The sequence below is a fragment of the Bos javanicus genome, chromosome 4 (assembly GCF_032452875.1).
Source record: "Bos javanicus breed banteng chromosome 4, ARS-OSU_banteng_1.0, whole genome shotgun sequence".
Classification (NCBI taxonomy): Eukaryota; Metazoa; Chordata; class Mammalia; order Artiodactyla; family Bovidae; genus Bos; species Bos javanicus.
Window position 1 is genome coordinate 31,577,844 of NC_083871.1, and position 15,096 is coordinate 31,592,939.

General features: G+C 43.8%; 1 protein-coding gene across 3 annotated transcripts in view; it reads right to left on the reverse strand.

Moving 5' to 3' along the window:
• Positions 1-15,096, reverse strand: part of RAPGEF5 (Rap guanine nucleotide exchange factor 5) — a 234,930-nt gene that overhangs the window by 92,083 nt on the left and 127,751 nt on the right. For all 3 annotated transcript variants that reach the window (XM_061413684.1, XM_061413685.1, XM_061413686.1), the window contains one exon: positions 9,037-9,162. In XM_061413684.1, the coding sequence (XP_061269668.1) occupies positions 9,037-9,162 (126 nt within the window). The remainder of the gene's footprint in view (positions 1-9,036; positions 9,163-15,096) is intronic.

Here is a 15,096-nt window from a genome sequence, read left to right on the forward strand (position 1 = left end):
CTGAGCTATAATTGGACATTCTGTCTTCACAGCAAACCTTTGACGTTTATGCTGGTTACCGTTTTACGTAAAATTAAGAGAGGTCTGTGAGGGAAGGCGAGTCAGGAAGCTTTGAAAGGAGTGAGTGTGACCCATTCTAGGCTGGCAAACCCATTCCCACACTGCAGCAGAGGAATCTCAAAAATTCAAATCTAATCATCGTCATCTCTTGTTTAAAGTGTCCACAAGGGCTCTGTATCACTCTGAGCAGCCCGTCTTTGACTCAGCCTGTGGTAAGGCCTTGCTTCCTCGGCCTCCTCGCCCTCCCCGGGCTCCAGCCGCTTGGCTCCACCTGCAGAGTGGCAGCGTCCTCTGCACCAGCCCTTCCTGTCCTCACGCGGGTTTCTCCTCTGCCTGCCCTGCTTCACTTCTTCTAAGAACTCTTCTGACTCTTCAGATCCTGTCTCTTCCTCGGGGACACAGGCATGTCTCCCTGGACCAGCTGAGTGTCCTGTGATAAGCTTCCATCGCATCTTGGAGCTTAGCATGCAGGTAACTGGGAACTCAGGTCTTCCCAGGTGGCTCAGTGGTAAAGAATCCACTGCCTGCCAATGCAGGAGACACAAGAGATCCCTGGGTCAGGAAGATCCCCTGGAGTAGGGCATGGCAGCCCACGCCAGTATTCTTGCCTGGAGAATCCCATGGACAGAGTCTGGTGGGCTACAGTCCATGGGGTCACAAAAGAGTTGGACAGGACTTGGCAACTAGACAACAGTAACTGTGAACTTAGCCTGTAAATTTGTTGCAATGCTGCCTCCCCCCAAAGCACTGATGTATCAGGACAGTCTTTGGGGGAATCAAGACACAAAGTACATGAGTACCTGTGTCTCCATGTCTTATTTCTCCAGGCCTCAGTGGTACACAGTTGTCATGAAGTACAGTCCATCTCTCTATGAAGGGCTGTCCATCTGTCCACACATCTTTGCTCTATCCTTTTGTCTTAACCCACTCATTATAAATTCAAATGAAACCAAACCACCAAAGATTTCTACTGTTAATTCATCAGATGACAACCTACAAAGTATCAATACGGTTATATTAATGCAGATCACGCCTTGATAGGGGTAGAGAAAAAAAAGAATATAAGGTTGCCAGGGGTCTGGAGTGAGGTATACCACTGAGAGGACCAAAAGTTGAGAAAAATACTTTATTTTTCAGTATTTCAATGCTTCACCATATTTAGTATGATTTCTCCCCCTGGAGGAGGGCATGGCAACCCACTCCAGTATTCTTGCCTGGAGAATCCCCATGGACGGAGGAGCCTGGCGGGCTACAGTCCATGGCATCGCAAAGAGTCAGACACGACTGAGCGACTACACAACACAGCAGTATGATTTCTCAAACATACTGAAGATAATATGACTATTTTAATATTACAAGTAGAAGAACTTGATAACCTGGTGAGTAGCATCTGTACCATAGGGAATCCAACATCTGCTAAGAATATGAATTTGATAAACCAAACTGAGCCAGGATCCAGTTTCTTAACTGGGCCTTTTAAAAAATAAACGAGTAACTTCAGAAAAATAAACGAATACAATAATGACAAGTTCGTCTCTGCTTAAACTGTTAAAAACTGAAGATAATATTTTTTAAATGTTGAGACTTGCAACAGGCTTCTTGTGAGACCTAAAAACCCCAGCTAGTGGGCAGATGGCTCTGCCAGACAGTGGGAGCTCAACCACTGAAGTCCCCTGGCTGCCTGGCTGCCGATTTTATGACGCAAAATAACAAAATAAAAGCAGGATTTAAAATGAACCAAACTTCCAAACCTTGCTTTTGAAAAAGGAAAAGACTTTCTCTATGGATTGCTGCAACTGCGAAAAAGTTTACCAGAGGTACTTCCCTCTCCCTGAACGTCTGTGAAATTATTTAAACACTTCGTTTAACACTGTTTTGAATGGTGCATTGGTTTTCCACGTGTGAATTTTATCTCCAGCCAGACTGTAAACTTCTTGGAGGCAAGACCTATCTCGTCTATCACTTTCATGATTACTCTGATTAAAATTAATCCTGATTAAAGATGAACAAAAACAACTCACTCAATGAAGCCTATTTCCTCTAAAAAGGTATGTATGTAAATGCCAAACCAACACAAAGTTGGGATTTTTCTCATTAAGAAAAACAACATGGTTTCTGCATAGAATTTCTCAGTAGTGGGCCACTTACTATGTTATGACTTGCCTATTACATTTGAATTCTGGCTTTTGAAACTAAGCAATGATGTGATAACACTGCACTTGTCTTTAAGTAGTTCTTGGTTAAACTAAATCACCGGCAAACTTCAAATAATGCCATGATTGCTCTTTAATTTTACTCACCTCTATGCATAAAGCGAGTTTGATTTCACATAGAGCATAAGGAGGGTTTTCATTTTATATACAGTGTTTTTTTTTTTTTTTTAAGTAAGAGACTAAATGAAAGTGGGGAAAATGCAGAGATCAACTTTTAGAGTGTGAAATAAAGAGCAGCAAGAGCCAGAATACTCCAGCCCACTTCTGCCCCAGGGACGCACAGGCAGCAAGCCCTTGGACGCCTAGTGAGCCCTTTGACGCAAGCAGGGCTCCAGGATGAGGCTGCAGGAAACAGGGGAGAGGAAATTCCGGTTTAAGTTGAGAGATAGGGACCCCAGCCTGGCAGCAGACCCTGCCAAGATTCGCTTTCAGAATGTGTAAAACCTCCTTCCCACCCATATTTCATGAGTGAACTGGAAAAGGGGAAGGAAGTAGGGTGGGTCCCAGACTCAACAAAGGGACTAAAGAAAGCGGTGTGGGGAGGGGGAGGGACACAGACAGGGCCCCTGTGGAGAGTAAGCATCGCTAGGCACGGCTTTCACGCACGTTTTATAGACTTTTGTTTCTGCAGAGTGGAAATTAGGAGGTCGAGTTTAGGAGCTGCGTGTTGCTACTCCTCTTCTACAAGGTAATACACTACGAAGCATAAATGACATTTCAGGAAAAGCTGAGTTTCAGTCTTCCGGTAAACAGTGTGGTATGGCAGAACACAGCAGCCACGTCTAGAGTCGTTCTTCAATCCAACAGCTTCACAGACACTACATGTGAACTGTCTATACACTTTAGAAAATTAAGTTAGAACTCAAAAGAAGCTTGTACCTAAGCATCCCTTTTCTTCCTTCCTCCCCATACTTCACCACCACCATCCTTTCAATACAGACTCGTCCTCTTTCCCCCAGGGCTGTGGTCCAGGCAGCCGCCCTTTCTCAGGACCGTCCTGCCATCTCGGCTTCCGGTCCTCACACCAGGCGCCCTGTGGGGTTGATGGCTGAGCGAGCAGGTGGCCAGGGGCAGCCGGACTGGAGTTCCCACCTGGCCCAGCTCTGCTTGGCCACTCACCAGCCTCAGCTTTCTGACCCGTCACACTGAAATAACATCATTTCCCTCACAGAAGGGCCCCCTCATCCTTCTTTTTTATGAAAACTAACAAAACAAGTCAATAGCTTTTCATTATTTGTTGAATGAAGTGAAACATGTCAGCCCTCAAAATCCTCCACAGCCTGGCCCCGATCTCGTTCCTCACCAACTTTTCCTTCTCCTAAATCTTTGCCACCATCTCCCTCAAACCCCACTCTTGGTGCTCTGGTGACACAGAGTGGTTTCAATATCAAGGGAAAAAAACAGCTTGTGTATTTTGTAATGCTCTTCTCTCTGCCAGGAATGCTCTTCTTCAGTTTGGATTGTTTAATTCCAACTTCAAACCTACTTCAAGGTCCGCATCAAACTCTACCTCTGCCATAAGAAAGAATCCTGTTTGCCGAGGTGAAAATTCTTGCTGTGACACCCATGTATCTCTCTGGGGATTATTACCACTGTCTCTCCTCTTACCACTGTTATATGTGTTTGTATCTCCTCTCCACACGTGACTACACTCCTTCAGGGAGGAACCAGCATAGTTATTCTGGATCCACTACAACATTAGCTTTAATAAAGGTGCACTGAATGAATAAATGACCAAGGATATTCTAGAATAACAGTATAGAAACACCTGCTGCTGCTACTACTAAGTCGCTTCAGTTGTGTCCGACTCTGTGCGACCCCATGGACTACAGCCAACCAGGCTTCTCCGTCCATGGGATTCTCCAGGCAAGAGCACTGGAGTGGGTTGCCATTTCCTTCTCCAAGGCATGAAAGTGGAAAGTGAAAGTGAAGTTGCTCAGTCGTGTCCGACTCTTAGCGACCCCATGGACTGCAGCCTACCAGGCTCCTCCATCCATGGGATTTTCCAGGCAAGAGTACTGGAGTGGGGTGCCATTGCCTTCTCCGATAGAAACACCAACTCAGACTAAATGGATCAGGAGAACACCTCTAAAATCACAGTTAGTTCTGAAGGAAGTACATCACTGCAGCCGATGCCAAAGCATTGGCCAAATAATTCAGTTCATTTTGAGGTTACCAGAGAGTCTCTATGCTTAAGCTATCGTCCAAGTACCTGGGTCTCAGAAGAAGCAGTCTCCCTACTGTTAGCCAAAAACCCATCTGACGGTTTGCTGATGAGATAAACACGGTGTGCTGTAGCATCTCAGATACCTGAAACGGCTGCAGGACAAGGCAAGGGAAACGGCTACAGAGCTTTTTGGGGGAAAATGACCAGCCATTCTGGTGATAAAGACAACTTTCTCATGTCCATACCAGGAAATTGTAGTACAAACTTCAAAACTGCTTAGTGTAAATTAGCACACACATCCTCCCATCACCAGTCATCAAATGCTGCCAAGTTTACCATCTAAATGACTCATCATCTGTGACCTTCTCATTTCCCAGAGTTGCCACCCTGGTTCAGACTTACATCTCTCACCTGACTCACAACAATATCTTTCTAAGGGTTCTCTCCAGCGTTTCCCTCTTCCTCACTCAATTTTTCCTCTAAACCAATGCCAGAGGGATCTTACAAAGACCACATCTGATTACGCCGCTTCCCTTCTTTGATGGCTTTCCTTGGCCAGAAAAGCAAGTCTAAACTGTTCAGAGCAGGTTGCCAGGTCTTTCACAACTGAATTCTACCCTCCCTCACAGCCCACCCCACCCCAGCTCCTTTCCCAAGAACTGCCCAGGCTCAACTCACACACCTTCCTGACGGTCTCTCTATCTTGAATGCTCTTCCCTGCCCTGCCTTTCTATGACCTTAGTCATCCTTCCAGGTCAAGCTCAAAAGTTCCCATTTGGTAACATATGCCCCTTCCTCTATGGATATAATCATAAAACTAAGACCAGAAAATATGATGCCTACATAAGAGGCAATTTCTTTAAAGAATTAATGACGAAATATTAAGCTCACTCTCATAATGTTTATAAGAAAGAGCCCTTTCTGTCCCCTTCTTAAAAGTTCTCACATAATTTTCAACACTTGGGAATGAGTGCTGGCTAATAATGCCTACAGCCTGTTAATACAAAATAGGAAAAGTAAGTGCTTCCTGAGAAACTTGTGGTAATTATACATTTAACTTTTTTTAAACTTCAGAAACACCCTGGCAAAAGCACAGAGTGAAGCATTTCTCTAATTGCATCCATTTTTAATCATGACATTTACCAGTTTAAGAAGATACTAGATATGCCTACTCAGAAATCTCAAAGCCCCTTCAATTTGTAACAAGATGCACCAGCAACAAAAGCCTTATTCTATCAAATTCATGTCTATCTCTGGGCAGTAGTACCTTAAAGCAGCTTTCTCTTTTGAATGCTTATGTACAAAGAGGGACATGGCTTACTGGAACTGGAGAAGCAAAGTCGTTCACTAAAAAGAATGACCGATAGGCATCTGAGATTCTAAACTCAAATTTTACCACTGTCCACTTGAATAATTTTGGCTCAAGAATGGTAGATGAGGTAGTTGAAGCATTTGAGAATCACAAAAGAAAGGAAATTTGTATGTTAACTCTAGGGTTTGGTCATAATTGTTATTGTTATAAGAGTAGGAAACTGCAGAACTAGGTTTACATTAAGTAAACTGCAGTTTCCTCTGTATATTCTGTGTGTTTTCATGGACAAGAACAGATGACTGATGCTGAAAAGAAAGTGAGGGCAGGAAAAATGAAAACACTGCAACCAGCTCATGGACACTGAACTCCATCGGCAAGCAAAGGGATTGCTATTTCGAGTGCTTAAGACAAAAGAGTGAAACAATCCAGCAGATGGTTTTTATTCCTAACGAACAACTGTAAAAGGTGCAGGAAGCACCCAGTGTCAAAGGTTCCATCTGGTGGCGCACCGTGGAAGCCTTAGCCTTTTGAGAGCTGATCAATTCAGCTGATGTCAGCTTGAAGGAGGGAGATCACAGAATCCGTCATATTCACCTTTCCTGACTGTCAGCTTCAGCAGGAAAAGTCTAAAGAGAAAAGGCCATCATTCCACTATTTATTTATACATCATCTTTCCCCTCAGAAGGACACACTCTTCAGAGCTGTTAATGCATCCTTATTACAACATTCACGCAAGAAGTAAAAAACCATAGTGTTCTTTTTTATCATCTTAAAATGAAGGTTTAAAGAGAACAGTGAGTACACAACCATAAGCAGAGTTGCAAACCTTCCACCACTAAATTTCCATCTCATGGTCAAAGTCCTTAACAGCAGCAATTGTATTTGGAGGGTATTATATTCTCATTAACTGTAACTATAATATTCTGGATTAAACTAATCAGGCAAAGGCAACACAGGTACCTTTTTATTAAGCATAAAGCTGTCTATGGCCTAAGGCTGGTGATTTCTGACCTTGGGGAAGGGGTAAGGGTTACTCTATTGGTCTGATTTTAAAAGATCCCTCCCTCCCCTCAGGTTGTCACTGATCCACTGAATCGAATATACAATCCATTGTATAATGTGTGCTCAGTCGCTCAGTTTGTCTGACTCTGCAACCCTATGAACTGTCCCAGGCTCAGTTTTGTCTGACTCTGCAACCCTATGAACTGTCCCAGGCTCCTCTGTCCATGGGATTTTCCAGGTAAGAATACTGGAGTGGGGTGCCGTTTCCTTCTCCATTGTATAATACGTCATCCAGTACTCTTGCCTGGAAAATCCCATGGGCAGAGGAGCCTGGAAGGCTGCAGGCCATGGGGTCGCTAAGAGTCAGACACGACTGAGAGACTTCACTTTCACTTTTCACTTTCATGCATTGGAGAAGGAAATGGCAACCCACTCCAGTGTTCTTGCCTGGAGAATCCCAGGAACGGGGGAGCCTGGTGGGCTGCCGTCTATGAGATCGCACAGAGTTGGACACAACTGAAGCAACTTAGCAGTAGCAGGGAAAAGAGAGTCGGACACGACTGAAGCAACTTAGCAGCAGCCCCAGCAGCAGCAGGGAAGAGAACAGAGAAGGCAATGGCACCCCACTCCAGTACTCTTGACTAGAAAATCCCATGGACGGAGGAGCCTGGTAGGCTGCAGTCCATGGGGTCGCTAAGAGTCAGACATGATGGGGCGATTTCACTTTCACTTTTCACGCATTGGAGAAGGAAATGGCAACCCACTCCAGTGTTCTTGCCTGGAGAATCCCAGGGACGGGGGAGCCTGGTGGGCTGTCGTCTATGGGGTCGCACAGAGTCGGACACGACTGAAGCGATTTAGCAGCAGCAGGGAAGAGAAATGCTCTCAATTAAACTAGGGCATGTTTTCATATCATCAACTGTTAAGACTCATCCTGATTTCAGAAATGCTAAGATGTGTGTGGAGGGAGGGGGTGAGTGCACCCGGAAATCGATAAAATATAGCATATGAAAACGACTGCTCTTCTAACTAAGATGAATCAAAAGGAACATTGTTTTGAGAACTTTAAGACATGCGCTGGGATATTCTATGGATGCAGAAGAGGTTAGGAGTCAGTCTTCCATACAGTTAACCTTTGGAGTGTTTTTGACAATGCAAGAAAGTTCCTTAAGTAGTACCCTCTGAGGTGAAGGCTCCTGAGACATCCACTCAAACTTAAAGCCAACAGTCACCTCTAAGATAACTGCCACTGCAGGCTCTGAAACTGCCTAATTGTTCTCCCCCTTGAGACACTGATAGCTAATGACTCAATGCCACACGGCTATAGATGTGTTACGTGATCAAACGGACAGCCTGCCATCCTGGGACCTCTCACCTCCTCTCCCGCTCTGTCAATCTCTGCTGTTTGTACTGATGGTTTAGGAGCGGAACGAGCATGAACCAATTCTGCTCCCTTGCAAAGGGTTGAAAATAACATTTCAGCAAAGATTAAAAGTCAGAGAAAAGACGTTCATAAACACTGGGGAATTTTCGTCTTCATGAGCAATCCTGGAGGGCTCAGCATGGAGGGTGAGGCCTTACAAACAACAACACGAAGTCAACAGACAACAGTGTGGAGCAGAAGTGAGTGGTCCCATTGTCTCCCCAGCATGACCGCAGCGTTCTTGGTTCTAAGGCTCAGTCTGAATAACCGCTTTCAGGACAACGGAGCAAAGCGTCCCTTCCCTCCAGTCTAACTGCATCTGAACAATATAACTCTTGTTGGAACACAAACGTTCATGAAATACTGGGAAAACGCCCTTCTGACTCTGCCGCTTGGTCTAAGCATCTAGAATCTGTTCCTCTGTTCTCACCTATTTCTTGAGTTAGGACTTACTTGCCTGATAACTAGACCCACCCCCTGGGCTCAACATAAAAGTACATCAGAATGTTCTTTTAGAATTCATACTCCACAGAGTTTCTGATGGGGTGAAACTCCCCAAGTCAAGCCTGGAAGCTATCAAATAGACATGCATTCATATGTGCTCCTCTGCATTCTTATATTTCTCCATGATCTACTTCTGTGAAGAGACTGCTTCTAAATCCAGTGTCATAAACCACTGGCCTAGAAAATTAGAGCAGTTGTCATTCTCTTTTACTAAGAAGCATGCTTTTGGAGGGGGGAAAAAAAAAAACCAAGCCCAAAGAATTTAAAATAAAATATTCTTCTCTTCAAACATACAACCAGGCAGAAACACTTCCCACCCCTTCAAACCTGCATCCCCAAGAGGAAAAGTGCTTACATGTTCAGACTTCTCCTGTTCTTTTTTGTCCGTCTGCAAAAACTGACAGCTTTCTCTTGCCAGCTTCTGGACCAGTTCAATTCGCCCGATATCATCTCTCTCCTGAAGTTTGCACATCATGCCGGCCTTAAGAGTTGGAGAAAAAGCGAAGATATACTTAAATCCACAGTCCCAGGACATGACACCGCTCACTGAATAGTTCACCTTATAATACACTCATCTTCTCTTGTCGCCTGGATTGAATCATGGTCTTGGTAAAAATATGTTGCCTCTCCAAAACTGAAACTTAACCTAGGAATGCCGCACCAAAAGACTTAAGTTGAGATCATTTATCAGTCTACTCTAAGAGAGGGAAAGGCAGAGCGCACTGAATCATTTGCTGCTAAAGGGTGCTCCTGCTATGCCACTATTTGTTCCTGACAGCCTGTTTCCTGTTACATAAGCCCAGCAAGAGGTTAAAAACTCATGGGAAAGTTAGCCAGGAACTACTCCGGCCATCAGGGTGAAGTGATAGAGAACTAAAAATAACAGTACACAACCTCCTAATTCCTTAGCTCCACCAGCTCATTCCATGTACAAACACACAGTTCACAAGAAAAGGACAAGAAATTCTTTTCTTCAAAACTGAAAAGTTACTGTGGGGCAATATCAGTAAAATAACTCCAATGTTGCATGAAATGTGGTGGAAAGTTATTAAAAATCAACTGCAAAAAGAAAGCTTCAAATTTACTCAGAGTTTAGAAATGGTCCACAAAGCACCATATTTTCATTATACCCAAGTACCAAGTAATAATGATAATATGAAAAAGAATCTAGGATTTTGATAAGAAAAAAAAATGTTCATTGTTAACACACACTCTGAACAGTTTCTACTCAAATTCTTTCAAAAATGGTTCACACTGATATATGAGGAAATGACCCAAAAAGAAATCTGAAGTTATTCCTGGCAGGAACACCCAAAACTATCAAATCCTCGTTTTACCCTATACAATCTACAGGATTTGAATGGACCCAGCAATGTAACCAAATACGGAGAAATGGGCAGCAAGTGATCACAACTTTAGGGTCTTAATAGTTTGTACTGAAGACATACAGTTTGTTGAGTGGGCATCAGAAGAATGGAACCGTCCATGCAAAGCAGTGACTAAGGAGTTACTCCTAAGGGCAAGGACAGCTCCTCATCTAGCATTTTCTCTACAAAAAAGGAAGGAAACAAAAAAAAAAAAATCGGAAGTGGTCCAAATCAGATTCCCCTGGAATGGCAAGTGGAATTTCTACACCGAAGTCAGGGATTTATTTTTACTGTGTGCTTCACAAGTGGTCTTCCAGTTGGTCTCCAGGGTTTCCTTAGACAAGGATCTCAGTTTATCTTAAGACACGCTGTGCAGTGCTGGAGAGCCAGAAGTACTGGAAAGCCCCTTATCATGCTAGACAAAATTCTGAAACCACTAAACTTCAATCCATGAGTACTAGCACTGCCCTTTAAAGCAACTGAAAGTATGTCTACTTTTTATCCAATATGACGACCTTCTAAATATTTAAATACCAATATCTATGATGTCCTCCTTTATGCATTCCTCATGTATATTCCCCTAAAGTGAAGTCACTCAGTCGTGTCCAACTCTTAGTGACCTCATGGACTGCAGCCTACCAGGCTCCTCTGTCCATGGGATTTTCCAGGCAAGAGTACTGGAGTGGGGTGCCATTGCCATTGCCCTAATTCCCTATTTTATTCATTCATTCACTCACTCAGTCACTCACTCAACTGATTTTATTGGAACAACCATGCACCAAGATCTATTACAGGTTCTAAGAACACAGTGGTGAATAACAATAAAGACCAAGTCACACGTCATGTTCAGTTCAGTTCAGTCGCTCAGACTCTTTGCGACCCCATGAACTACAGCACGCCAGGCCTCTCTGTCCATCACCAACTCCCGGAGTTCACTCAGACTCACGTCCATCGAGTCAGTGATCCCATCCAGCCATCTCATCCTCTGTCGTCCCCTTCTCCTCCTGCCCCCAATCCCTCCCAGCGTCAGAGTCTTTCCCAATGAGTCAACTCTTCCCATGAGGTGGCCAAAGTACTGGAGTTTCAGCTTTAGTATCATTCCTTCCAAAGAAATCCCAGGGCTGATCTCCTTCAGAATGGACTGGTTGGATCTCCTTGCAGTCCAAGGGACTCTCAAGAGTCTTCTCCAACACCACAGTAAATAGGAGATGTGGATTATATTAACATACAGATACGAAATATCAGATGGTGGTATATGATAAGAAGGAAAATACAGTAGGGTAAGGGACAGAGAAGGATTTGTTGGTTGACATCTGAGAGGAGACCTAAGGGGAGTGAAGGACGTTCCAGGCAGAGGAACAGAAGTTCAAGGGCCCCGAGGTCTGGGAGTGTTCAGCATGTTCCAGGATGAGGGAAGGGCACAGCAGGGCTGCAGCAGAGCTGGTGAGGGCAGACCTGTGGGACAGTTCAGAGAGGTGATGCTGGACCAGGACGTGTAGCTTCTGTACAGGACGTGCAAGAGGTTTACATTCTTTTTTTGAACAAGATGGAAAAATACTTTGACATGTTTTGAACATAGGACTGGAATAATCCAACTTATCTTTTAACAGGATCATTCCATCTTCTGGGTTGAGAAAACACTGTTAAGTGGGGGAAAGCAGCTGAAGCTAAGAAGGCCAATTAAGACTGGTCTTCAGACAAGAACTGGTTTAGAAAAAGAAATGGCAGCAGTAGAGTTGGTCGGAAGTGGTTAGATTCTGGATCTATTTCAAAGGTAGGGTCAGCAGAAATGGTTGTCTCCAAGACATTTGACCTGAGTGACTAGAAGGGTAGGGGCTGTCAGTTCCTGAGATTGGGAGACTTCGGGAAGGGGGGTCATCTGGTATGGGATATGCCTATTAAGACATCCACGTGGAGCTGCCAGGTTGGCTGCCAGGAGATCCAGAGAAGACTAAGCTGGGGATGGGAGTCATCATAGGGTAGATCGTATTTAAACCACAGGAAAGACTAAGGTTACCAATGGGGTGATGCAAACAAAGCAGAGAAGAAATCCATGAACTGAGTCTAATATTTAGATATTGGGAAGATGAAGAGTGAGGCCTCCCTGGTAGATCAGTGGTCAAGAATCCAGAGACTCAGTTTTGATCCCTGGGAAGATCCCCTGAGAAGGAAATGGTAACCCACTGCAGTATTCTTGCCTGGAGAATCCCACGGACAGACAAGCCTGGCAGGCTACAGTCCATGGGGCTGCAAAGAGTTGGACACGACTTAGCAACTAAACAACAAAGATGACTAATCTGGAACGGAGAATGAGGAGGGCTCTAGGAGGAGAACCTGGTGAGTAGCGAGTCTGGTATTTTCAAAGAGGAGGGAGTGAAAAGCTGCATCCAGTACAGCTGAAACATCAAATAAAAGGAGCTCGAACAACTGACATGGAATTTAACAAGAATAATTGCTGACTTTGAGTATAACTTTTTTGGGAGAAAAAAAAGTGGTGGGGGGACAACTTTTATTCACATGGGCTTCACAGAGAATGAGAGACAACTCTTTTGAGGAGTTTTATTTAAAGAATGGGACACTAGTTAAAGAGTGACGCTACAGTGTTCTTGCCTGGAGAATCCTAGGGACGGGGGAGCCTGGTGGGCTGCCGTCTATGGGGTCGCACAGAGTCGGACACGACTGAAGCGACTTAGCAGCAGCAGCAGGAAGCTCTGGTTGCTCATTTAAGGTGAGGGATATTCCAGCACATTTATCTTTATTAGAAATCATCCCATGTAGAGAGAAATTTGATGGCGTGGGCCAGAGAGACGGCATTTTCAGGAGACGTGTGCTTGAGTAGGAAAAAGAGCATAAAGATCTACTCTCAGAAACACGCATGTGAATACTTCCCTCACTGTAACAGGAGGGGAGGATATAGGGGGTGAACTGCAGGTAGGCTGGCATATCTGGTGACGAGAACATGGAAATTCTTTTTTGAAGACCTCTATTTCAGAAACAACAATTCAAGTAATTAGCTGAGAGTAAGGACCCTGAGAAGATGCTGGAAGCATAACAAAAGAGAGCATGTGACAGTCATTTCAGTTCCAAGGGTTAGCAAACGTTTTTCTGTAAAGGGCCGGAGTGTAAATATTCTAGGCTCAGTGGGCTGTGAGGTTCTGGTGCAAGGACCCCAAGTGAAAGAGTGAAAGTGTTAGTCGCTCAGTTGTGTCTGACTCTTTGCAGCTCCACAGACTGTAGCCCACCAGGCTGCTCTGACCATGGGATTCTCCAGGCAAGAATGAATACTGGAATGGGTTGCCATTCCCTTCTCTAAGGGATCTTCCTGACCCAGGGATTGAACTTGGGTCTCCTGCACTGCAGGCAGATTCTTTACCGTCTGAGCCACCGTGCAGTTTTAACACAAATGGAGCAAGAGACAGTATGTAAGTGAATGAGCACAGCTGTGTTCCAATAACACTTTATTTACAAAACAGGCAGGAGGCTGTGGTTTCTCAACTTCTGACCTGAGAGAATAGGAAACTGGACAACAAAAATAGAATCAGACTGCCAAGCATTAGCAAGGACCCACTTGATTTTATTTTTAGATCCTTTTACCATTCTAGCCATCCTCCTTAGACATACTGGTTTATCAGGATTTTAATGGAGTTCATAACCTGAGCTAATGCTAAACAAATGGGCCAATCTTGAAGATGCTCTTTTAATCACTGCCACAGAGTAAAAAGAGGACCAGTGGAATTAAGGATCTTCCTTTAAAACTAAGAAGACAAAGAAAGTATTCTGGGAAATTTCTAGACAAAAATGATCAACATTCTTTAAATGTTTTGATACTTAAAGGACTGTATCTCTGTTATCCAGAAAATTAATTTATGCTGACCATCTAGGATTTCTTCTCTGTCTCTCCGTGTCATTCTCCCAGTGTTTAATACACTGTCTTGCTAGAGGAGAGAGGGTGTCAATGACCCTGTAAGCTCTGGACCTGCTGCGCGGTTGCTTACTCAGCAGTGTGATGGATTGGTCCCCATCTCTGCCTGCTCCCTGGGGTGGCAGCCTTGGGTAACAGAGGGCACGAGTGGGATGGGCCAGGCTGGGATGGTACACAGGAGGAGAGCACCTCGAGCTAACTGACCTGGCGAGTGAGAATGAGCCTGCTACCTCTTCTCACCAGCACCGGCTCCAATACACCTGGGCCAAGCTTCCACAGATGCCAGTTTGGACAGAGAGTCTTTACTTCTGTCTGTGGGTTCCACACGTATCCTTAGAATATAACTGATAATATCATCAGCAACAAAACGATAGGACTGAGGAGAGGAAATTTAAGAGACCTTAACTATTTCTTTGGCTTCTAAGTGAACATGAGCTTCTTGCTTAGGATCCTAAATATAGACTTTTCTTTTTTGAGGAAATACATTTTTATCAGTACCACGTACTTGGGTGTACAAATTATGTATTTTAAACACAACATGCTATTATTTTTAAAAAATGGGTTTTCAGATGGGCTTAAATTTTTCATGTTTATAATTAAATCATCTTATAATTTTACAAGGAATATTGTGATCTAGATTTTCTGGTCTCTTGCATAATTTCTAGGTGCATTTCACAAGATAATCAATTTGATAGCACTCATATATAACTATCAAAAAAGGCTTTTAAGGAGGGTTATGAAAGCTTCTTCACTCCCTAGAGAACTTCATGCCTGGAGAGATGCCCGTATATCCTAGATAGTTTTATAAGACAGTCCTTTTTGGAAATACCATGCTCAACCAGATGTTCTCCAGGGGGTTCCTTTCACAGTTCTGTAATTTAGTGATTTAATTCAAAAAAGCCATGAATTTATTAATATATTTTGAGAGCTTTGTTATGGCAAGAGAGGCAAGATAACTAACCGCCCTTGATCTAGACTTCCATATGACAGGACTACTTAATTTATCTATGTGAAATTAATTATAAACTGTTCACCTAACACTCTAGACCAGAAAAAAATAAAAGATTAATGTGTAACAGTCAGAAGAGTTATTTAAGAGCCTTATTTCAAGGTCTGCTTTGGAGAA